This window comes from Anthonomus grandis, chromosome 7 (assembly GCF_022605725.1).
Source record: "Anthonomus grandis grandis chromosome 7, icAntGran1.3, whole genome shotgun sequence".
Taxonomy (NCBI): Eukaryota; Metazoa; Arthropoda; class Insecta; order Coleoptera; family Curculionidae; genus Anthonomus; species Anthonomus grandis.
In genome coordinates, this window is record NC_065552.1 from 4,860,703 (window position 1) to 4,887,451 (window position 26,749).

General features: G+C 33.7%; 1 protein-coding gene across 2 annotated transcripts in view; it reads right to left on the reverse strand.

The window, feature by feature from the left end:
• LOC126738989 (cadherin-related tumor suppressor) overlaps window positions 1–26,749 on the reverse strand; it is a 452,924-nt gene that overhangs the window by 35,879 nt on the left and 390,296 nt on the right. For both annotated transcript variants that reach the window (XM_050444509.1, XM_050444511.1), the window contains exons 16-18: window positions 3,936–4,145; window positions 3,687–3,883; window positions 3,372–3,626 (exon numbers count right to left, since the gene is read on the reverse strand). In XM_050444509.1, coding sequence (XP_050300466.1) covers window positions 3,372–3,626; window positions 3,687–3,883; window positions 3,936–4,145 — 662 coding nt within the window. The remainder of the gene's footprint in view (window positions 1–3,371; window positions 3,627–3,686; window positions 3,884–3,935; window positions 4,146–26,749) is intronic.

Consider the following 26,749-nt stretch of genomic DNA (forward strand, 5'->3'; position numbering starts at 1 on the left):
GAAATTTTATGATATATCTGTGTTACCTTCTACTGTGAATGTATGGGCGAAAAATTACTGCCGAATTCAACATATTAGGTGAGTAGAATGTTCATTAGATAATCCTAACCACAAAAAAATGTATTAATGTGCAGGGGTTTTTGATCACCTTGGCCATCTCTCCCTAGCAGTCGGGAGTGGTGGCCACCTAACAGTAGGGATAGATATGTCCATATCTCTTAACGTGTTTTTTTTTGCAGTTTGACCTCGTTTCCAGTGTTTGCTGCGGAAAAATGCCAACGAACTATAAAAGGAAAAACTCAAATCGTGGAAATTATACTGAAGAAAATCTCAGACGGGCAATTAAAGATGTCAGAAATAGCGCTTCAAAAAACTATGGAATTCCTAGAAAAACCCTTGAAAGGAAACTAAAAAATAATGTGTCTCTTTCTCCACTCTTCTTTTCATTACTGTTACTTTTTCTACTCTTTTCCTTCTATCTACAATGACTCTATATTAATTAAAAAGCACTTAATGCTCTTCTCTACTTTTTTCTTGACCTGGTCTTTTTCTTTCTTTCCTCCGATCAATAGCCTTCTTTTTCTACCTACGTTGGCTCTCATTTATTCAAAATAACGATTTTCTTCCAGGTACTCGATACTTTTTACTAATTTTCTCTCCTTTATCTTCTTCAGTTTCTTTTCCTGCATTCTTCTTTTCATTACTGTTACTGTTTGTTTTCTTCATTGATTTAAATAATGAGCTTTTTCCAGGCACTCAATACTTTGTACTCAATTTCTCTTCTTTAGCTTCTCTTCCTTCCTTCAAGTTATTAACGATTTTAACTCTTGACGATCGTGCAGGTTTTTGAAATATTTTATAAAAAATTGACTAAGATTGATTTCCTGTAAAACCTTCCATAACTTCTTGACAGGGACTGTATCATACGCTTTCTGGAGATCTATGAACATGGGTTTCTTAGTTGACGACTGACCCTTTTTCTATATTGTGATTTGTACACGTTCTTCAAGCTCGAAATCCTGATTATTCTTCTTCTTCTTTGTTTATATATTTCTGTTCAATGAGATCCTGGATAATTCTCTCATACAGACAACTGATAGACGTCTATAGTTTGAAAATTCCAGTTTATTCCTTTTCTAATGAATGGACGATATATATGCCTCTTTTCATTATGCAGGCAATACGTTTAGGAATTGGTTGATGCCCAAGTGAGTTGTTAAACCGGTTCTTTTGACCTAGACTACAACTTTTATTTCTACATAATTTTTGTTTTAAAGAATAGAAAATGAGATATTTTCAAGAAACTTGCATGCCAGGACAAGGCGAGTGATGATTCAAAAGTCAACTTACAAAAATCAATATTTCTCTAAAACTAAGCTTATGAGAAAAATTAATAGAACCATTTTTGTAAAACAGGACCTGGTCTACAACTTTTGTTACTATACAGGGTGATTTTCAACCTATGCGCATAATCTTGGGAAATGGTAGATGAAGATCAATAATGAGTAATAATGAGAAAAAAATGTAGTAAAATATTTTTGGTTTCCGAAATAAAGTTAAACAAATGGCAACAGAACGTGTATCAGACGGACTTATTTTGTTTATTAATAACTGATAGTAAACAAGTCATAATGTTTGGAATCTTTAGCAGTACTTAGTTTGTTGGTGGCTGTGATCGTTTTCGATCGTTATTTTCACACGAACAAAATAAAAGCGTCAAATGTAATGGCGCACATTTTTACAAACGAAGAACTTGTCGATATGGTTTTGGTTTATGGAGAAATGCATCAGAATGCAGTGGCAGCAGCTGATCTGTATGCCCAAAGATTTCCCCGAAGATATCACCCGAGACGCGGGGCTTTCTTACGTGTTATTCAGCGGAGTAGAGAAACTGGCAATTTGCGGCCGCGGCCTGGACAAGATGGAGGAGCTATTAGACCTAGGCACATTCTAAATCTGGAGGAGGATATTTTAGAAGTTATCGAAGAACAACCTGGAATTAGCACTAGGACAATTGCAGCGCAATTTGGAATATCGCAATCTACAAGTTGGCAAATTTTAAGGCACGAGTTGCTGTACCCGTTTCATGTGCAGAGGGTACAAGCACTACTTCCAAGAGATTTTCCGCTTCGAGTACACTTTTGTGAGTGGTTGTTACATCACCAGCAGTTAAGCCCAAACTTTACCATGAACATTTTAGTTACGGATGAGGCAATAGCAATTTTATGCGCAATGGAATTTTCAACATTCCTAACACTCATTACTGGGCTTTGGAAAATCCGCATATTACACGGAGAACATACATTCAACGTTTCTTGTATGGGCTGGAATTCTGAACGGGATGCTCATCGGACCTTTTATTCTGCAAAATCGTTTGACTGGTGCTCGGTATTTAGAATTTTTGGGCAACAATTTACCAGTGCTCCTTGAAAATGTGAATCTCAAGGTTAGGCAGAACATGTGGTTTCTTCATGATGGTGCTCCACCACATTTTTCACCACCAGTGCGACAACATTTAGATCGTGTGTTTCTCGGACGATGGATAGGCCGTGATGGTCCAGTTGGGTGGCCCCCTCGCTCGCCTGACCTTAATCCATTAGACTTTTATTTGTGGGGTCATATGAAAACAATGGTGTATGTAAACGAAGTTGATACTGAGCAAGAGCTACGCCAGTGACGCATTTCGTCTACAGAAGGGGAAGGGAAGAAAATCCCAATGAAAAAAGACATGTTTAGAGACTGTAAAAATTGATTCTTTGCAAATTTTATTAAGAAAGGAAAAACCTAGTAAAAGAAAAAAAAAACGCATGTGGTAAAAATAATTATTTGATGAAATAAGGATAAAATTAAAGATGAACAATAAAAAGGAAATTTGAATAAAAAAAAAACAAATTAAATTTAATTTTGCTAAAAATCCAAACAAATTAACAAAACTATAAAATAAAAAAATTACAAAATAACAACGAATTACGAAGAAACGTGACAAACGAACTGAAAATTTAAGGAAAAAAACTGCCACTTTAATTGAAATTGAATATTTTCTTGTTTTTTTTTTGTAATATTTGGAAAAAAAAACAACGTGGTTAAGAAAGGAAATGTATGTAAAAATCAAATAAGGATGAAAGTTCAGAATATGAAAATGCAAAAGAAAATAGGAAAAAAAGCAAAAAATCAATGAAAAAAAATTAAATTTAAAAAAGTAAAAAAGATTAATAATAGGAATGAAATTATTACCAAAAACAGACAGAAGAAACAAATTTAATTTGATTACTTGAAATAAACAAGCTTCCAAATAAACCACTTTTTCAAAAAATTCAACCCAAAAACACACACTTTCTCAATAGACACCCTCACACAAACACACTCCTTACCCTTAGCTCGGTACTGGTCCTCCTAGCGGGCTTCCCACCATCCTTAGCCTCAATTTCCAAGTTGAAAACCTTCGTTGAAGACCTCTGCAGGTCATACACCGCCCTTATCACCCCCGTACTCTCGTTAATTGTGAAATTATGCGAATGCTCTCCGGTCAGCACGTAAGTTATCCTACTATTCAATCCTGAGTCCTGATCTGTAGCGTAGGCACCAAAAACGAAATCGGAGGCCTTGGTCTTATCCGAAATATACACCTGCAGCAACACCACATAGTAATTAAATTAAAAATTTAGGAAAAAAATTGAAAAACTTACTTCGTATTTCGGTTGAGTGAAAACCGGAGAATTATCGTTCTCATCCAGAACGTTGACGGTCAAATTGACGGCAGTGGCTCTGGGTTCGGTGGCCGAACAATCCTGAGCCATTAGAGTGAGAAAGTACGACTCCACGTCTTCCCTATCCAGGATTCCATTGGTGGTGATCACTCCTGTATCCTGATCCACTTTGAAGCCTAAAAAACCCTATGGTAACCAACATTTTTCTTCTTTACCTTCTTCACTTACCATCAATCTTATCACCCAATAAACTATAACGAATTTTGGCATTTAGGCCAATATCCTTGTCGGTGGCCATAGCGGTCAGCACCCAGCTACCGATAGGTGAGTTTTCCTTAATGGTTGCATAGTAAGACTGCCTTTTGAATTCTGGACTATGATCGTTGATGTCTTGGACTATAATGCGTAGGGTGCCGCTGCCAGTAAGGGGTGGGGAACCTGGAATTGTTATTAAAATTAGGACGTTATGAGGAAACTGCAGAAAAATAGGAAAAATTGTAAAATATGGGACGCAAATAAGTAATAAATGATGTTTTTGGCTTGTGCAAACTGCATGAGTAGCCTTATTTTAAAGGGGAGAATATTTTTTTATAAAGAACGAATTGAATCATTTTCACAAGTTTTTGGCATAACAGTCTACTTTTAGAGTGAAGTATCATACAGAAATAACAAACAAAAGTTTATCGCTTGTGCAAACTGCAAGTGACCAATGACATGACAAGTGACGAATTGGAACAAACTGCATGAGTTTATTCAGCTTCAAGAGGAGAATATTACGCACATTTGTGATTCAAATCCATGAACTCACATTGATGTCATTTTGACTGATTTTCAAAAGGCCTTTAATCTAATAGATCCATATATACTATTGGATAAAATAAATCAGCCAGGTTAATTTATTTATTTCGTTCATATTTACTTAATAGATTCCAGTTTCAAAATGATAATATTGACTCTAAAGTTATATTGTAATATAAACAGAATTTAGGATTGCTCACCTTTAGAACTGTCTTTTGCACTCTAAATTTACATTCATATTTTACGTTAATATTTTTGTTCAGTATACCTTTTTAGAGGTTTAGGGTCATCACTCTGAAATCTACGTTTAAATTCTTATTTTGCTTGTGCAAACTCTAACAGATCAATTGAATTATGGTAGCGAATTGGTACAAACTGCATGAGCGTTCAAATATATTTAAGAGTAAAATTTCAAACATATGAATTAACACCTGAGAATAGGTAGTAAAGATATATTTGGCTTGTGCAACTGACTTAATAACTTGTGTTAGTGAATTGGGACAAACTGCACGATTTTCCGTTTGTGCAAACTGCAGGCAACCAATTGACTTCAGTTAATTGCTGCATGAATGTATTCAGCGTCAATACGAGCATATTAATTAATGTCTACTGAAAAACCATTAAAAGGATAACCGAAGCCAGCTCATGGCATGTTTATAGGCATATTTTTTTCGGAATATGGTAGCCACGACTCTATCCAAGATATCCAAATAAATTTCTTTTGTCATGGTCTCTTTAATCCAAAATATGGGACCTAGTCCATTGTAGGAAAAACAGCCCCAGAGTTTGATATTTCCACCTCCGTGTTTAACTGTGCCTATTGTGTTTCTAGATTAATTCTTCATTCTTCCTTCTTTTAACGAATCATCTTCCATCTGATCTGAATAAGTTGATCTTCATCTCATCACGAAAAAGAATGTTGCACCAATTTCTTTGAAAATTTTCATTAAAATTATTCTTAATAAATAACAGTCTTTGTTTTATATTCCCTTTGCTTAGAAATAGGACTTTTCTGGCCACTCGACCATATAATTTTTGGTCTTGCAAACGTCTTCTTATCGTCCTAGTGCTAATAAAGGGTGTTTTTTTTAGAGGCGGAGAACTTTCATTTGGCAACACTGTTTTTTATGACAGCCGACCTGACAGTTCTGGGTTATTTTTAGATTAGTTTGGTTTGGCAATTCATCATGAACAGACTCACGCCGGAGCAACGTTTTCAAATTGTTCAAATTTATTTTGAAAGACATGGTTCTATTCGAGAAACACATCGGGCATTACGCGAGTTTTATGGTGCTCATAATCGTCCTTCAGAGAGATTAATTCGAGAAACTGTTGATCGTTTTCGCAATACTTTTACTCTAGTCGACAATACGCATCCCGTAAGACGCCGTACAGTGCGCACGCAACAAGCGTGTGCTATGTGCAGCATAGTGTTGATAATGATCCAAATGTGTAAATTGGTCGTCGTTCTTAACAAGTGAACTTATGTCCATCCACTTTATGGAAAATTTTGCGCAAAGATCTCGGATTGCGAGCATATAAAATTCAACTTGTCCAGGAGTTGAAACCCCAGGATCATCTTTTGCGTCGTACATTAGCTGAATGGGCGGAGGGAAAGATTGCTGTTGATCCACGATTTCATATGAAAATTTTGTTCAGTGATGAATCACACTTTTGGTTAAATGGCTATGTAAACAAGCAGAATTGCCGAATTTGGGGGGATGAGAATCCACGAGCTATTGGCGAAAAACCGTTACATCCAGAAAAACTAACCGTTTGGTGCGCTTTATGGGCCGGTGGAATCATTGGTCCTTGTCATGTCTTCAGAAATGCTGATGGTCATTATAGTAACGTTACAGTAAACGGTGTGCGATACAGAAACATGATAACCAACTTTTTTGTGAATCAATTGGAAGCCGTTGCAGGCGTTGCAGAAATGTGGTTTCAGCAGGACGGTGCCACGTGCCATACAGCGCGCCAAACAATTAATTTACTGCAAGAGACATTCGAGCAACGAATAATTTTAAGGAATGGACCTGTAAACTGGCCAGCTCGTTCGTGCGACTTGACGCCATTAGATTATTTTCTTTGGGGCTATGTTAAGTCGCATGTCTACGCTGATAAACCCGAAACACTTGAGCACTTGGAAGCCAATATACGACGCGTAATTGCCGAAATACAGCCTGCAGTACTGGAAAGAGTGTGTGAAAATTGGACCTCTAGATTACGCCACGTACGTGCCAGCCGTGGGGGTCACATGCCCGAAATCATTTTTAAATATTAATGCCAAAAAAAAATCTTTAATATAAAAGCAAATTCGTTCATATCAATAAAATATTATGTGTTTAATTTCAATTTAAAGTTTTCCGCCTCTAAAAAAAACACCCTACTTAGGCTTAAGTTTTGTTTTATAGAGGTAGATGTGGAAAAAGGTTGTTTACTGACTTTCGTACAATAAGCTTATCAGTCTTCCGTGTGGTTTTTCTTGGACGGTCTCGATTTTTAAGAACATTTTCCGTTTTATTTTGTGTTTTTAAAACTCTGGACATTTCACAAGGTGATCTTTTAACCACATTTGCAATAAATGCATAGGATTTATTTTGACTCTTCAATTGCAAAATTGGACGCCTTTCTTCGGGGCACCAATGCTTTGGGCGACCCATATTTACCAACGCGATGCAACTATCTTGTTGAAACTGACTTGTATTTATGGAAAATATCACAAACAAATCTTTTATCTGAATAAACAGAGACCAAATAGTTACAATAAAGAAATACTCTTATTTTTTTGGCCACAACTGTATTTATTTTTTATCATATGTCATCTGTCAAAAAAAGTGTGCTATATTCATTCCTACCAGTGGTGTTGCATGCTTGCACAAATTGGCAGGCACCAATTGCATGAACAAACTGCAATCGTACAAACTGCATGAGTGTTTCTTAGCTGAGCTCTCTTAGTTTGAGACCTATAAAATAGCGTGAATCTCCACAAATCATATACACCCACGTCCGCCAAAAATAATCTATCGACACTACACTATCGAAGCAATAAACAATTCTGGAGTGATATGGGAACGCAATTACCGTATATTCAAAACCATGGAAATAACGAGCATTACCGCGTCGGTTGTGTCGCATTGTGCACCTCTCCCCGGGGCCATTCTAAAAAAGCATTTCCCCATAATATCGCGGGATCATTGCCGTGTTTACACCATTTGAAGAGGTTCACTTAGGGAGGTCAACGGGGTCAATTTATGAAAGCCCGAGGCGAGCTCAAATAGATACTTAATAATATTGCAACGGAACATTTCGGTTCGGTGCTTGTTAAGCTTTTAAGATGGAGGGCTGCCTCGCAGTCGTGTAACGAGCTGTTTTATCGGCCCAGCAAAGAAGCTGATTCCTTTGTAGCTTTATGGGTTATAAACGATTTAGATGATAATATTTCCATTGTTACGTATAAGCCGTCACGTACCTCCGCTTTGAATATTTATCATCAAAAAAAATCACCAAATTTCAGTATAGTGTCCGATTTTGTTTTAGGTTAAAAGGATGCGCACACCAATGACGGGCAATAGCAAAAATTTAAAAACGTTACTTTTTTTTTCGCTATACAAAGTGGTTTTTTTATGCAATAAAGAACATTTTCAAACATTTCAAACAGTAGGGGACACTCATGCAGTTTGTACCAGAAATTTGCCCAAATGAACTGAATTCTTGGTAGATATAGTCCTGTAAACCGATGGTAGTAATCTGGCACACGTCTTAATATTAATTTAATTTTGCAATATTTACTTAAATGTTAATGATTTTTCCCTTTAAGGCAGTGATGCAGTTTGTACCCTACATTTTTGTAAAAGACCTGCTTTAAATCAACCGCTGCAAGTTGTTTCAATAGTGTATTAGAAAATATTATTTTCTTTAAATTGAGACATTGTTGCAGTTTGTACTAACTTGTTACTGAACCCTGAACACTGTGCACACAACAGATAATTTGATATATGATTTGTAGGAATTTTCGTTATTTTACAAGAATCAGGCGCATCAAGGGACACTCATGCAGTTTCTACCGCTAATTTGGGCAAGTGTTCTGTTCACTTTAAGAATTATTCAAAAGTTTATTAAAAAATATTATTCTCTTTAAAATGAGACACTACAATATTTTTCAAGTCTCAGACGCACTAAGGGACACTCACGCAGTTTATACCTTTACTTTGTGCAAGTGAGTTGTCTCCTTTAAGGTGCAAATTTTCATGCAATTTATATATAAAATTTGCCAAATGAACTGAATTATTATTAGATATCATCCTGTATTGGTACTAAAAAATATGATCTCCTTTATGCATTTTTTACCAATTTTCATCTATATATTCACTTAGATGTTCATGCATTTGGTACAATATATAAGGTAGTCATGCAGTTTGTACTCGACATTTTCGTACATAAACTACTTTAAATCAGTCTTTCAAAGTTCTTTTAGAAGTGCATTCCAAAATATTATTCTCTTTAAGACAGTTTATATGAGAAATATCAAAATAAAGCCGCATTCACAATGACTCAAGATAAACAGTTGCTAAACCAATAGAATATATCACTGCGATAAATGAAATAGAATACAAAGTAAATTAAGTTACAGTTAACCATCACACTATAAGAAATATAAACCAATAAAATAATGAAGTTAAATGACCCAATACTTAATATCTATTATCAAGAATTAAATAATTAACAACCATAGTAATTAAATCAAAATTGACACGTGACATCGTCACTTAAATGAAGTCAATCTATGGCTTGCAGTTTTGCACAAGTTTTTTTATACTCTAGTCTTCTTTCAATTTAATAGTTTCAGCTTAATAAAGGGAATAAACACTCATCAAGTTTGCCCCACGTAATTGAACTAAGCATGCTTCCAAAGTATTTTTAGTATTAGTTTATTGGAAAGTATTCTTCGGGTTATGATAGATCCACCATTTGTACCAATTTAATGACCATGCAATTGGTACAGGCTGATTAGTGCTTAGATGCAAAACCAGTAGTAGTAATCTGGCACGGTTTTCTTAGGTGATAGATGTGCGATACATAAGCTTGCATTTTTATTGGCTTTGCTATTATAAGTGGAAAATACTTATAAAAAGCTTGAATAAATTATACAACCATAAATTTTTAAATGATTTGCTGTGAATCAACCTAAATAATATCATTATATTAAAAAACATTCCTCCTCTTCTTCTTCTTCTTATCAGCTCATGTTTATCCACTCCTGGATATAGGCCTCTGCCAAATCTATCCACGCTCTTGTACCCCCCTTATCAGTCCGGATCCAGTTCCTTCCTGCAAAATTTTGGATATCGTCTCGCCATCGCATCTGGGGTGTAACAATGATACAAAAGCCTAAGAATATCACTCCCCTTGGTTCTTCTCCGAATTTCCCCGTTGCGAACTTTATCCCTTAAAGTGATTTCTACCATACTGCCCTCCTTAGTTAAAACGTCCTAACTACAAGAGCCTAAATGAAAATATGGCTGGATTTATAGTCCAGGTTTCAAACTCTATGAAATGCTTTCGAATATGTCAGTAGGGGCATATTCGAAAAGTGCTAAGCAAAGCGGTTGCGGGTCGAAATAAGGAAGATTTAATTTCACCTTTTTTTTAATTTTTTTTATATATAACAGAGACTTATGTTACGATCTGGCTTGACGACTGTGCAACTCAAAACAAAAATTGGGCTTTATTTTCTTTTTGTTTAGGTTGTAAACTCTATCGAAACTGAACTGCAGAATTTGGAAATAAAATACTTTCATCTGGCCACACTTTTATGTCCGCGGACTCGTTCCATCACCAAGTAGAACAATTATTGAAAAGGTACGATAAGGTGATCGATTTTAATGATTTTAAATCGTTTGTAGAAATGGCAAACTCATCTTAGGTCCATGTAAAAGAGATGAAGATACAAAACAACTTTTTTGAATGGAAAGATTGTTCATCCAAGTTTAAGCTTCAAAAAAATGTTCTCAAACCTTACTTGCAGAATATGGTACATTTACACTTTAAAATGGGATAAAATGTGTTGTGCTACAAAAATGCCTTTTCGGAAGAACCAAAACCTTCTTGCCGAACACAATGTCGAGGTGTAAAATTAAAAAGAAAACAAAATTTGATTTCTAAGCTACGTCCTATTATTCCGTCTAACCGAATGATATTCTGGAGGAATTAGCCGTTTCCCAAAATAATGATACTGACAATAAAGAAAATGTAGATTTCCAGTAAGAGTAAAGCACTTTTTCCATTCATAATTTACTTTAATACTGTTTTTAATGTTCTAATGTTTTATTAGTAAGTAATTTAGTTATAATGTTAATTTGAAATGTAACTCCTGTGTCTTTAATAAAATTCAGTCCAAATATATATATATTTTTTTTAATTATAATTACTTTCCTAAGTTAAAAAGTCCTATCTAACTTTTTTTTCGAAAATTTAACCAAATATTGAATCTAGTCCCTTATTAAACTTTACCCACAAATGTAAAAAGCAAATTTTTAAGCATATAAAAAGAACCAGGGAATTGCTTTAAAACATGAGGACTACATATTAGTTTTCATAAAATCTCAATTTTCTCAGCTTTATCGATTTGCGAGTTAGGATGTTTTAACTAAGGACGGCAGCATAGCCCTCTCCATTACTCGTTGAGTGGTTTGCAGCCTATTGGCAAATTTGCGAGTAATTACCATTGTCTTAAGTTCATAGGTTACATATGGACCGCCATCACACAGGAGTCAAATACTTTCCTTTTTAAATGTATAGGAAATTCACGAGATTTAAGGATAAATCCTGGTTTGCCAATAGCTGCCTAGGAGAGGCCCTATTCTTCTTGAATTCTTAGAGGATTGATTTTCTTTGCCAAGCTTAATTTTGTGGCCTAAGTGAATATATTTTGAGACAACTTCTAGGGGTTCGTCGTTAACAGTTCATGACTATGTTCGATGAAGTTCCCGAAGCATGTTTTTAAGCTCTTCGCTTGGGTTGACAATGACCACAATATTGTTGGCAAATCCATCAATATTAATCCCCCAGTGTTCTAAAGAGTCCAGTTTTTTGAAGAAAAGTTTTGATGGTATGGGGTCTCTCTGCCTTACTCCTTTTGATTGGAATCTTGTCTGTTTTAAATAATTATCTATTTTTACATAAATGGAAGCTTGATTATAAATATGTTTAATAAGACATTAATCTAGAGTCGATCTTTGCATCGTCTAAAGATTCTAGAATTGGCCAAGTTTCGACAGAGTTAAGAATTCTCTGTATGTGGTCAATAGTACTAAGTAAGCCCCTTACGGAATCTAGATTGTTTGACTGGAGTCCATCTTATTACTCAACTGGTTGGTTATTATTTTGTAAAAAATTTAATAAATTAAATTTAATTTACCCCACATAACTTACCAGTAAGAAATTCTGTTGAAAAATCACAATTTTTTTGTCCATAATATCCAATCTAATAGCACTGTTTTTGTATTATACATTTATTAATATACATATATATAAATTATATTAAATTTATATAAACAAACTTATTAGATTGGATAATAAAAACAATAATTTTTGAAAAACAATTTCTTACTGGTAAATAGTGTGGGTGAGTGGGGGGGGTAAGGGTACAGTTAATGAAAAAAAATTATAGTTAAATAATCGTTAATTTTTGGTTGAACTATATAATTATTTTCTGCAAAAAAGGCGATTTTCTTTTATTCTACCCTTAGCCCCCCACCCACCCCACACACTTATCCAGTAAGAAATTCTTCTGCAAAATGACTGACTTATTAAATAATACACATGAATAAAATTGTTCATTTTAATTTAATTTAATTATAAATATTATAATAAATATTTAATACAAAAACGGTGCTATTAGATTGACTATAATGGACGAAAAACAGTGATTTTTCAAGAGTATAAGTGTGTATGCGTTGTTTCTATCTCATTTCTAGTATAACAGAATGACTTCTGCATTTTGCCACTTAAAATGGGATACTCATGCAGTTTGTATCTTAAATTTGCGCAAGTGGTTCATTTTCTTTAATATTTATTCAAAAGTTTTTTTTCAAATATTGTTCCATTTCAGATACAGGCACACATGCAGTTTGTACCATTAAAATTTATTATATTATTATTAGTAAATTATATTATTAGTAATATTAAAGTGGAAGTCCTCGTAAAAACTTTTATTAATTTTACAATATTTACTTAAATATTAATGATTTTACCCTTCAAGGGAGTCATGCAGTTTGTGCCCTGCATTTTCGTACATGAACTGCTTTAAATCAACCTTTCAAGTATATAACCTTTCATATTATTCTCTTTAAACAAACAAACTGCATCAATGTGTCATATTGGTGCAGTTTGTACCAACTCGTCGATTTGTAGGAATTCTTGTTATGTTACAAATCTAGGGTGCACCAAGGGACACTCATGCAGTTTGTACCTCTAATTTGCGTAAAACTAAATATCCTTTTTTTAATAGTAGTATGATAGACGCACTAACTACTCATGCATGCTCTAGTTCAACCCATATATTTGATGTTTCAATTTAACCTACTATGTTTAGACCCTTATGCAGTTTGTACTAATTTTTCATTTAATATATTTAATAGGTCGCTTACAGTTTGCACAAGACATTTTCTTCACTGCTCTACTTGGGTTGGGTAAATGGGTAAATGTGTTTAATTATTTTATTTAATAGTAGGTTTAGGCACTCCTGCAATGTTTATTATATATATATATTATATATTAAATGAAGAAAGTAAATTTGTACAACAAATTTACTTTCTTCATTCAAATTTTTTTTTGAAGTTTTCATCTTGTATTGGTGGAGATACTCATGCAGTTTGTACTAATTTTTTTAATACCAGTCACTAAGTTCAACTCAACTGGTTGCTTGTAGTTTGCATAAGCCAAAAATATTTTTTTATTTTTAAAAATTAAATAATATTTATACTACGCAGTTTGTACTAATAATGAACTGCCTTTAGTCAGTCTTCCCAAGGTTTTCGGTAGATATTGTCTAAAATAGAGGCACTCATGCAGTTTGTATCCCAAATATGTGCGATCTTCGTGTATTGGCTTTCTTTGATACGGTTGGACATTGTATTGGTTTTGACATTTTCAATTGAAAATACTCATAAGAATTTTGTAGGAGAACGGTAATAAAAGAAAGTGAATATATTTTTATTATTAGGAGATACAGTTAAATGCCTTGGAGAAGACACTAAAATTCCCATTTAGGTGTTATAAATACGTCCATGCAGTTTGTACCATACATTTTCATACATAAACTGCTTTAAATCACCCTTCCAAAGTTATTTTAATACTATTTTATTTATATATTTTTTTAACTATTATTCTCTTTAAAATAAGACACTTATGCCGTTTGTCACTTAAATCAAGTCAATTTGTAGTTATGAGCATTCAAAAGTTGGCACCTAAAAATTATAAACCGTAAAATGTATTTTAGTCTCTAAATGATTTTATAGTTAATGTTATATTAGGGCAGTTATATATTATTGAAAAGGGCATGAAATAGACTCCATTTTTACCTATTTTTACTATTTCATAGCAATGGACCAGGAAAAAAGTTTTAAGCATTTAAAAGTTGGACCGAAAAATTATACACTGAAAAATGTTTTTTAGCGCACAACCACTAAGGGACACTCATGCAGTTTGTACCTCCAATTTGCGCAAGTGCTGTGTGTACTTTAATTATTATTCAAGAGTTTATTAGGAAATATTGTCCTTTGTAAGATACAGACACTCATGCAGTTTGTAGATTCATTTAGATGTTCATGCAATTGGTACCGGCCGGTTTGTGTATGTATAGAAAACCGATGGTATCTGGCACACGTTTAATATTGAAAAACTTTATAGGAATTTTGCAATATTTACTTAAATGTTAATGATGTTGTCCTTTAAGGCAGTTATACAGTTTGTACTAATTTGTCACGTAAATCAAGTCAATGTATCGCTTTCAGTATGCGCAAGTGAAAAAAAATACTTATTCTTTAGATTTCACCTTGTATCGAGTATTACAAAATATTCTCCCCTTTGAGGTACTCACGCAGTTTGTACCAATTCGTCACTTAACTGAATTCAGTCGATCGCTCGCAGCTTGCATAGTCCAAAAATATTTTTTATTCACTGCCCTAGTTCAACCCATGTATATGATGTTTCAGTTTAACCTACCATGTTTACACGCTCATGGAGTTTGAACAATAAATTTGCTTTCTTCATTCAAATCTTTTTTTGCATATTTTATGTTGTATTGGTCGAGATTGGCATTCATGCAGTTTGTACTAATTTTTTAACACCAGTCACTAAGCACAACGCAATCGGTCTCTTTCAGTTTGCATAAGCCAAAAATTTTTAAATTATATGATAAAATATAGCTAATGATATATTTTTAAACTAAATATTTGTACTATGCAGAGAGAATAATATTTTCCAAAGTTTTTTTAACACTATTGCATTAGAAAATATTATTCTCTTTAAAATAAGACACTCGTGCAGTTTGTACCCATTTGTCATTTAAATCAAGGGATTTTCGCTAGTTTTGTAGTTATAAGGAATTAAATGTTGCAGCATCTAAAAATTATAGACCCTAAAATATATTTTAGTCTCTAAAAGGCTTTAGAGCTACTGTTCGATTAGGGGTGTTATATACTATTGTAAAGGTCATGAAAAAGACTCAATTTTTACCAATTTTTGTTCAAAGCAATAGACCAGGAAGAAAGTCTTAAGCATTTAAAAGTTGCAGGACACTCGTGCAGTTTGTACCAGAAATTTGCCCAAATGAACTGGATTCTTGGTAGATATTGTCCTGTATTGATTTATTAAAAAATATACTTATTAGATTCATTTAGATGTTCATGCAATTGGTACCGGCCGATTTTAAGAAAGAACTTTAGGAATTTTGCAATATTTACTTAAATATTAATGATGTTGTCCTTTAAGGCAGTTATGCAGTTTGTACTAATTTGCCACGTAAATCAAGTCAATCTACCGCTTTCAGTATGCGCAAGTGAAAAAAATAATTTATTCTTTAGATTTCACCTTGTATCCAGTATTCTCCCTGCCAGTATCAAGGCTTTTCTGGCAATATCAAGGATTCCTTTTATTAGTTGAACATTGTTGGAATATGTTTTGTAATTTAGTCTGATTTCACAATTTACAGAAATTTAAACTAAAGTTGGTTCTCTGGTGCTAGGTACTGATTCTAAGTCTTTTGAGTCAGCTGAAGCTTATAAAGCTAAAGAGTATTGTCTTGTTATATCGTTGAAAGTTTCGCCTGGAGCTTTTCGAATATATTGTACTAGCTGAATGCCCGCGGCGTTGCTCGCGTGAAAATAAAATAAAAGTCGAAGAAGGCCTCCAATAATAGTAAATGCAACCCACAATACGGAAAAATAAAATCCGAAGCCTCGCCTCATTGATAGTAAATTCAACCCGCAATTGCCACGCCGTTTTTCTTGAGGTCAAGGGGCGCGATTAATATAATATAATTATTATAAAATCAAGACACAAATAATCTTAAAAATGATTCGTTAGATGCAGAGCGAGCGGTAAGACTGAGTCGAGTCACCTTTCGGGTATCAGTCTCGCATGGACCCGCCTAGCCTTGTTGTTATGTCTATCAAAATATAAATAATACAGAGGCACTTTTTCAATCGTATTTATTAATCAGTTTTATGCCGCTATGCGATATTTATCATATCGCTAACACCCCTTATCGGTGGAATTTCAAAAAGTTCGTTCGTATCCGGGGCCTACATTATAAAAAAACATTGTTGCAGTTAATTTTTTTTTCTTAAGTTGATGTCTGCGACTCGTTGGTGCGGGCAGTCTCCGTTCAAACTCCGAAGCCACGCCCCCTTAGTTCTCGAGGTCACGGGTAACAATTTTCCCATTTTTTACCCCTTATCGGTGGAATTTCGAAAAATCCGTTCTTATTCGGTGCCTACATTATAAAAGGAACCCGTTGGCAAAATTTCACATTTCTAGCTATTGTAGTTTGGGCTCTGCGATGATGAGTCAGGACAAACTCTTTTATATTATATAGATTATGTTTATTGTGTTATAATGGCTTGATTTCGTTTGCCTTTTAAAAATTTGACTAAATAATCGAATTCTTTTAATTCTAATCGCTAGTGAACTAAGCGGCTATTCGGCTGTTCAAGAGAATAGCCGCTTAGTTCACTGGCGAATGCCTATCAAAATATTCTCCCCTTTGAGGCACTCATGCAGTTTGTACCAATTTCCCACTTAAACCTTTTAATCGATCGATTACAATTTGCACAAGACTGTTTGTTTAATGTTTTGATTGGGTTCATGTGTTTAATGATTCAATTTATTAGTAGTTTTAGGCGCTCATGCAGTTCGTATAACAAATTAGCTTTCTTTCTTAATCCATTCAACATTTTTGTTGGAGATTTTATCTTGTATTGGAAAAGAGACTCATGCAGTTTGTACTAATTTTTTACCACCAGTCACTAAGCACAAGTCAACCGATTTGTATTATGTAGTTTGTACCAATATATTGCGAAAATAAACTGGCTTCAGTCAGTTGTTCGAAGAAGTTGTTTCATACATCGCTTTCTTAGTAAATATTATCTGTTATAAGATAAAGATAATCATGCAGTTTGTACCGTAAATTTGCGTAAATGAACTGGCTTTAATCAGTCTTCCCAAGGTTTTCGGTAGATATTTTCAAAGTTTTTTTTCTGAAATTCTTCCTCGAAGATAGAGACGGTCCATGCAGTTTGTACTTTATCGTCCAAGCCACGTCCTGAGATTGGGATGGATCAGTAAAATTGAATATTTTAAGCAAGAATATCAGGAGATAGAGTCAAAGGCCTTCAAGAAGTAACTAAACCTCCACGTTTAGGTGTTCAAATCCTTCCACTATGTCTTCTGTCTCTCGATGGAGATTAAGTTCCCCACTAATTCACAAAACTTTTCTTTTTGAAATATTAATATTACATTAATGAAAATCGGCCTTAAGTAATTCAGTTCAAGACCCTTTACGCACGTATGTATGCAAAAGAATCGGTTCGTTTCTTGACCGTCCCGTCCCATTTTTTTCGCCATCAGGCCTGTTGTATATTCATTATTTGCCGCTAATAGCTTTGTAGAAGCTTATCGCCGTAAATCAGTTTGATTTATCACTTCATTTTCTTTCATTTTTATTACCCCTGGACAAATTGAAAAATTCTTACTTCGTCCGGTTTTTTTTTTATAACGCCGTCCGATGTGGCATTATTAATAACCTTTAATGTGTGTATATCCTTTTGATCTTGAGTTTATTGTTTGGTATGCGGCGAGCCCATAAAGATTTGAAAGAAGTGACCATTTCACCACATTCAACCTCCACTAAAAACCGAACGTGTGACGATGCATTATCTTTCAGGAATTTAGAATGTAGCATATTCTTAGGATGTGCTTTTGAGAGATTCTGCATCTTGACAGAAATTTACGCAAAAATATTATTTGTATCACAAATTACATTCATGACTTATTTAAAACCCTGAAATTGTGTTCAAAATCGAAAATTTCTTACGAGAAAACACTATTTTCCGTATAATTCAAATGTTGAAGAAACTCTTACCAATTTTCTCTAATACCCTCTTCAGGCATAAAATGAAAACTATTTGAGGCGAATTTTCTAAAAATGAGCAAAAAAGAATTTATGAAAATTAATTTACATCTTTTTGACTTGTGCAAATTGTACGCGACCAATTGATTTCGGCTAAGGGGCTTGTGGTACAAACTGCATGATTGCCTTTACTTTAAACGGTTACAACACAATATCTACCAAGAAAACTTTGAAAGTTACTTGCGTACAAATTGCATGAGGGTCTAAACCCACTTTTAAGCTGAAACATCAAATACATAAACCCAACTAAAACTATGAATGCAATATCTGTTTCGCTTTGCAAACTGCAAGCAATTGATTGGCTCGATTTAGGTGACGAATTGGTACAAACTGCATAATTTTTTTTTTCCATGAACAAGTTGTTAAGCAGGATATGGGCTACAGAGATTCCAAGAGCAAAAGCTGCACCACTCAAATGCAGTGTTTGGTGTGGTATATCGTCTGAAAGGATCATTATTCTTATTCCATATTTCTTTAAAAATGAAGCTAGTGGTACCGTTATCCTCAATGCTGTTCACTACTGTAACACGTTGATCAATTTTTTGAAACCAAATTGTGGCAAACCATCCTCAAATGTGGTTTCAAAAAGATGGTGCCACAATCCATACTGCATGGGACTCAGTGGTTCTGCAACAAGAGATCTTCGACGATGATTTATTTTGCATAGGAGCGATTTTAATTGGCCACCGCGTTCGCCAGATTTGACTGCTCCAGACTTTTTTCTTGTGCAATATTTGCAATGAAATACGTGCTACATATTCCTGAAATTTTTCGAAAACTCATGCAACATATATTGGAAAGAGCAGGACTTTGTGAAGCAGAAAATGGGGAACCTTGTGACACGTAATTTATAAAATTCTTAATTAAGAGACCAATGCAGGACTATTTGTACCAAGAAACCAGTTAATTTAGGCAAATTTCTGGTACAAACTGCATGAGTGTCCCTTAGGGTTTCGTAAACCGACAAAAACAGCAAACAGCGGTGACATGACGAATAGGTACAAACTGCATGAGAGTCTTTATCTTAAAGTGGAGAATATTTTTAAATTTTTTAAAAAACTTTGGAAGTATCTTCAGTTTAATTACACAAAGTTGTGGCACAAACTGTATAAGAAGCATTCAAATAATAAAGTTTTTGTAAAAAAATACAGTTATTCATGTTTTAAATTGTGACCAATAAAATACATTTTCAATTAAATACAGAGGTAAGTATCTAAAATCACACTTGCTATTTTAGCCTTGGTTAGGGTACATACCTCATGATTTTCACTGTTACTCGGTAAAGAGTTGAGCTACATGAGTTCTATATGTATGAAATTTTCGTTAAGAATTGCATTCAATTTGAGTGAAAACTTCATTGCAATGCCTGGAATAGTTTTTAAATTATTTCGGATGGAAATTGATTTTTGTGAAAAGAGTTGTTACCAGAAAGCGCTTAGGCAAAAGTGCTCTAACTTACTAAACTTTGGGCCCAGAAGCATATTTTAAACATGAAATTCATCCCTAAAAATCCCTCTATACTATCCTGAAAAAATTATAAAAATTCGTTAATAAGCTTTTGAGTTTCACTTAAAAGTGTTTCCATATAAGTTTCTTTGCCAGCTACAAACTCACAAGTTAAATATCGAATAGGTACAAACTGCATGAGTGTCTATATCTTAAAGGAGAAAATATTCAAGTCAGTTAATTTGCGTAAATTATTGGTACAAACATACGAACCCAACCAGAGCAGTCAATTAAAAAAATCATTTTGCCTTGCGAAAAGCAACCGATTGGCTTAAGTGACGAACAGGTACAAACTGCATAAGTGTCTCTATTTTAGATAATATCTACCGAAAAACTTGGAAGATTGATTAAAGCTAGTTGATTTGCGCAAATTTATGGTACAAACTGCATGAGCGTCCAAGATCAGCCTAATTAATACTAACTAAAAATTCTTAGAAGTACGTTTAGTTTAGTTACGTAAATTTATGGTACAAACTGCATGAGTATCCATGCCTAATTTAAAGGAATAAAAGACCAATTGACTTGTGCTTTGTCGCTGGTGCCAACTAATTAGTACAAACTGCATGTGTGCCTTTGGTTTAAAAGAGAAAATGTTTCATAATAGATCGATACATTAGGTGAAATTTATTAAAAAATCGTTGAAAGGTTGAATGAATCAAGTAAATTTGTTGTACAAACTGCATGAGGACCTAAACCTACTATTCAACTAAAATATCAAATACCAAAGCAGTGAAGAAATTCTTGTGCAAACTGTAAGCTACCGATCAAATAAATTAAAATTGGTACAAACTGCATGAATATCTTATAACGCTTCGGAACTTTTTCTTTCTTTTTGCCAGTTTTAGGTGACTAAAGTAATAAAATTGTGCGAGCAAATACCAATCTTGAATCTTTGAAAGATTTTGGCAATGAAATGAAGTCATATTATTTTCTGTATTATACCAATTTTTTTTTAATAAAAAGTCAATACAGACAAAGACACAAGGAGACCCTGCCAAACCTATTTGAAAAGTCAAGCACTTTCGGCAATTAAGTCTTTGGGTGCGAGTGAGACAGCAACAGTAATATACGGTTTTAATGTCTTTTAGAGGTGACTTTGATGTTTTATATGTGGAAGAACAATTTCTTCTTTATTACAATTCTCAACTATGTCAATTGCCTGGAAAAAATGATTACTTATTTTATTTTTATTTACATGCAGTTGAATTGAACATTTCTTTCAAAGGAATTGATGACGTCAATACCTTGTTCTTGAAAGACGTCAACTGCCTGGATGAAGTTAACCTGTACATTTCTTTTATAGGCTATAAAAAGAAAAAAATCAATAATTTCTTCCAGGCAGTTGACGTGTTTCAAGATAAAGGAATTGATGACGTCAGTGGCCTGGACAAAATTATTGATTTTTTTTTAAAGAATAAAATCAATAACTTTTTTGTTCTCTCTTTGGACGACTTAAGAAGCATTGAAGAATAGAGAGAGCGAGAAACAATTTATAATTTGTATAGGTGCTGATATCAATGATGGACTGCCTACTAGTGAATGAGATTTTCCATGAATTGAGATAGAAGCATATAAAACTTGCCAGGGCTCTGAATTCAGTGGCGGAATGTCTTAGTGGAAGCAATCAAAAGTTAAAATATCTTTAGTTTTTCTTCCTTTAAAAGAACAATTGAAAATTATGCTTTAATGTTTATTTAATCAGAAAAAAATAATAAAATAAAGAAACAATAGGAAAAAGTTAAACAATAAAAACGAGAAACCTAACAATTATTTAATAAAAGGCAAATAACACTGAAAACATTTCACGTAAAGTAACGCTTTTGATGGGGGGTGTTACCTTAAGGCACTACTAATAAGATCAATCTCCTTTCCAATCAAACTAACAATTCTTTCCATTTCAGTCATCTCTACCAATCAAAGATCTTTCTTCTTCATTTGAAAACTTCTAGGGTGAGAGATGAATGGCTCATTCACTGTTTCCAAAATTCAGAAATGAAGATTGAATCAAGCCCCACACTTTTAAAATTAAATATTATTTTGGTGTCTTGAAGGCAAAGTCTGATGGGACTAGCCTCGGTCAATAATGAAAAAGATGACACAGTAAGAAAAATTGATAAAACTTATTTACAAAATCCTACAAAGCTTCTAAGAGGACAGAAAAAATCTAATAAAGAAGAGAAACAATAGGAAAAAATGAATAAAAAAAATCGAGAAAACTAACAAATCTTTAATAAAAAGGCACAGAAAACTGGAAATAATTATCTTAAACTGAATTGAATATTCCTTTCTATAGGCTATAAGGGGCAAATATTAATATTTTCTTCCTAATCAATTCCTTGTTCTTGAAAGACGTCAACTGCCTGGACGAAGTTAACCTGGACATTTCTTTTTGTAGGCTATAAAGAGAAAAAAATCAATAATTTCTTCCAGGCAGTTAACGACTTTCAAAAAGAAGAAATTGATGACGTTTGCTGCCGGGACAAAATTATTGATTTTTTTTTAAAAGAATAAAATCAATAACTTTTTGTTCTCTCTTTGGACGACTTAAGAAGCAGTGAAGAATAGAGAGAGCGAGGAATATAAGAGAAACCTAACCATGCTAAATTATGTTAAAATCTGATTTAAACATCAGTTACATCATAACACTAAACAACCTGTTCCTATAAATTGACATGAAACAATTTATAATGTGCTGAATTCAATGAAGGAATGCCTACTAGTAAATGTAAAGGATAGTCTGATTTTAATGTTTCTGAAAAATTTACACAGGATAAAATAGTGATTTCTGTAAGATTTCTGGATTGGAAAATGTATCATGATACATGAATATGCATCCTACCATCCTGATCTGAATTTGAACATTATTAAACATTACCATTGAAGTTAGCAATATTTTCCATAAATTGAGATGGAAGCATATAAAACTTGCCATGGTTCTGAACTCAAGCGAAATGTCTTAGTGAAAGCAATTAAAAATTTAAAAAAAATCTTTATTTTTTCTTCCTTTAAAAGAACCATTGAAAAATATGCTTCAACGTTTATTGAATCAGAAAAAATTAATAAAATAAAAAAACAATAGGAAAAAATAATAAGTTAAACAATAAAAACGAGAAATCTAACAATTATTTAATAAAAGGCAAATAACACTGAAAACATTTCACGTAAAGTAACGCTTTTGATGGGGGGTGTTACCTTAAGGCACTACTAATAAGATCAATCTCCTTTCCAATCAAACTAACAATTCTTTCCATTTCAGTCATCTCTACCAATCAAAGATCTTTCTTCTCCATTTGAAAATTTCTATGGTGAGAGATGAATCAGTCTTTCGAAAATTCAGAATAGAGAATAAAAGTCCAACACATTTAAAATTAAATATGATTTTGGTGTCTTGAAGATAAAGTCTGATGGGACTAGCCTCGGTATCAACCATGAAAAGATGGCAGAGTAAGGCAAATTATTTACAAAATCCTACACTTCTAAGAAGACAGAAATAATCAAATAAAGAGGAGAAACAATAAGTAAAATGAATAAAAAAAATCGAGAAAACTAACAAATATTTAATAAAAAGGCAAAGAAAACTGGAAATAATTATCTTAAACTGGTGCTTTTAGTTGCGGCTATTATCTTACAATATAATTAATAAGATCATTCCCCAAGACCTCTTTACTTTCTTTCCAAACTGGAAAATTTCCAGGTCGAAGGGTGTAAGCCGCCAATATGGATCGTACCCTCTCTTGGATTCTTCCCACTCATTAACTAACGAGTATATGTGACTCTAATATAAATTTCATTTATATATATCTAAAGAAAAATAAAATAGAAAATGTTAATGAGAAGGAGGAGGAGATGGAAAGCCTCGAATATCAGTTCAACTTCTCGTTGATTCTTTCAGAATTGCATATTGTAATTGACTTTGTCCCATTCATTAACCAACGATTAAACGTGACTCTAATATAAGTTTCATTTAGATATATCTTTTGGAAAAAGAAATAAAAAATATGCATCAGTAGAAGGAGAAGTTTAGATCAGATGATGATCAGGTGTTGATTCTTTCAGAATTGCGTACGATTTTAGCGAGCATTTAGGCAAAATCTGATGAAACTTACTGAAGAGTCATTTAGGACCAAGCAGTAAGAAGATCTCAGTTTCCTCAAAGAGCAGTCAGAAAGAGAGGTGACAACTAATAAGTCAGGGAAGGAATCGAACAGACTAGGAAGTTTTAGGCTAAGAAGTGACTAACGACTCATCTGAAAGAGGTGTGAATATGAATTTCTATGTTCCTTCTCAACAAAATTGACGACTGCTTATTAAAACAAAAGGAAATAACAAGCGCTAATGCTATATATGACATAAGAAGTAGCTTGTCCCGGTGGTCACGACAGCAAAAGTTCTCACGAGATAAGTCCGATTAGCATCATCACCATCATCAACAGCACACAGATCTCGTATATATCGGAATGGACCTTCGGCGATGATCGGGATGAGACAAAGAGAGGCCCTCTTAGACCATTTAACTATTTCTGGTCCATTGCGTCAGCCGATGACCATCGCAGATCGACCGATCTGACCCCGCTCGATGACGTGAATTACCTTTAGTGACTGCGCTATTTATCAAAGGGGTCACAGGCCACCTAGGCGACTCTTCGTCTTTTTCTACTTCATCTTCATCTCGTTTTTTTGTTTTTTCACGATTGCTTGTTATTTACATTATCCCGATTATGATATCAAGTGTGTAGCATTTTATTTTTCCACTTATAAACTAAATGCTCCATTCGTTACTTAAATAAATCACAATATGAATTGTTTTTAATTATCAAGTAAATAAGGCAACAATTTCTCATGATTAATATAGGTAACTGAAATACATTTTTATTGCTCATGTTAAAGTGGTTCAACACCTGTTCGGTATACTGGTGGCGCTTGTATCGCTACTCCGCCGATTTCTTGATTTATTGGGTTCTGCTCCCTGCCTTGGTTCTTCATGGATCTGTCACTTGTCAAAATCTATATCGATTGCCACCGATCACATGTATGAAGCTTGTATGGAGAAAACCGGAATTGTATGTCAGCCATCTTGCTTGGCAAAATTGACAGAGAGCTGACAGACACTTCTTGACATTGACTGATGGAAAATCATTTGTCATTGTCAAACTATTTGAGTTTGTTTTTTATTTTAATGAATGAAAGCGTGGGTTGAGGTTGCTATTTGTTTTAAGGATTTTATTTTAAATTCATGACTTTAATTTCTAAAAAGTTTTCTTTCAATATTGGGAGTAATGTTTTAATTGATTTGCAGCAAGCAATTCCAGGTTTCTGGAAAGAAAATCTGATTTTATTTATTACTATTATGTTTTTGTATTGTCAATCTTCAGTCTTTAATAAAATCAAATTCAGTTAATTTCAATTAAGAAGTTTCATTTTTCAAGTATTTAATTTTTAACTTCATTATTATAAATACATATTACAAAATGTCTGGCTTCCCATTTTCTTTTCCACAATTAAAATGCTAACACCAATCAAAAAGGCCCCTTTCTCTAAAAGTAACCTTTTTGATTAGGCGTGTTCGCTTTAGATATTACTTAAATAATAAGATTAAATGAAATTTGATTTCCCGCCTTAATTTGGCCACGCCTCTCTACCATTTTGATTGGTCCAATTAGGCACGACAAACTGTCAAGTTAGTTACAACAGTTTCCGCTGCCAAGCGAGAGGACGCTTTCTGATTTGTCAGAGGAATTTCTATCAGTTTGTATGCAACCACCACTTCTCTATATTATTGTGTTTTGTGCGCTGACTTGGTCCCCGTGTATTGGTAGGAGCGCACGTAAAACTTTACGGCCCAACCAAAGAAGTGAGGATGCAAGTTATATAAAATATTCCTCACTTTTGATTCATTGGATCCTCTTTTACCTTATCAAGGCAAGAATTGGTAATTTCTTGGCAGGATGCCTAAGGATGCATTGTGACATCGAGCTTTGTTATTACCACTGAAAAATCGTTTCAGGGTTTCCTTTTCTTTTCATTTCTTTTTTGTTTTTATCTTCGATTGCTTCTTAACCTTACCAGTGCCCTAAGAGTGTAATGGTTTGGAGTTCTGTGATGTGCCACCACTGAAAACAGAACAGTCTGGTTTTTCTGGTCAGCTATGGTGAGAAAACCTCACCTAACTATGAGCCTCATATTTGCAAATCTTTTAAACCGTTCTATTTCTAAATAATTAACTTTTAAATACTTTATCAAACTGTTGGGTTTTACCTAAGAATTCCATATTTTGGTAGTAATTTTAATAATACACCCACTCAACAAGGTTCATGAACTTTCCCTGTGGTATTCGTTTAGTTGTTTTCATTTAAATTCAATCTAATTGAAGTAAAGCATTGAATATCCATAAGCTATAATCTAACATAATATTTCAAATTATATAAAGTCTAAAAAAGGGTTTATGTGAATAGAATGGGTTGTTGCTGGGAACTGTTGCCTCTGATTGCCATAGCATAATCCAAATTGTTTTTACTGATATTTAAATAATCAGGTAAGAAATTTACTTAGTTTTAATAAAATTAAGGCGCCTATTTGGTTCTCTTTATTATTATTTTATTAATTTGCATACTGTATCTTATATTGAATCCTTACCTAGGAACAGCCAGCCTCCAATGATTCTGCAATACTTGTGTACAATTTAACAATGTGCGACAAGAAAGTGGCGCCCAACGTGGGGCCCGAACCCACAACCCTGAGATTAAGAGTTTCTCGAGAACTTTTCTTCCTTTAAATATATTTTTTATGTCGTGGGTTCGAATTCTCTTAGGACTGATCCTGACAAAGTTTCAGCTATGGTTAATTATCCTGGTCCAAAAAAACACAACCGAAATTAAGCGATTTGTAGGCCTTTGTTCTTGGTATCGTCGACTCATTAAGCACTTTTCTACCTTAATGTCTCCAATTAATGATCTTCTTAAGGGAAAGAAAAAATGACAATCTATTAAATGGACAGATGCAGCTGAATCTTCTTTTATTAAAATAAAACAACTTCTTATTTCTTCTA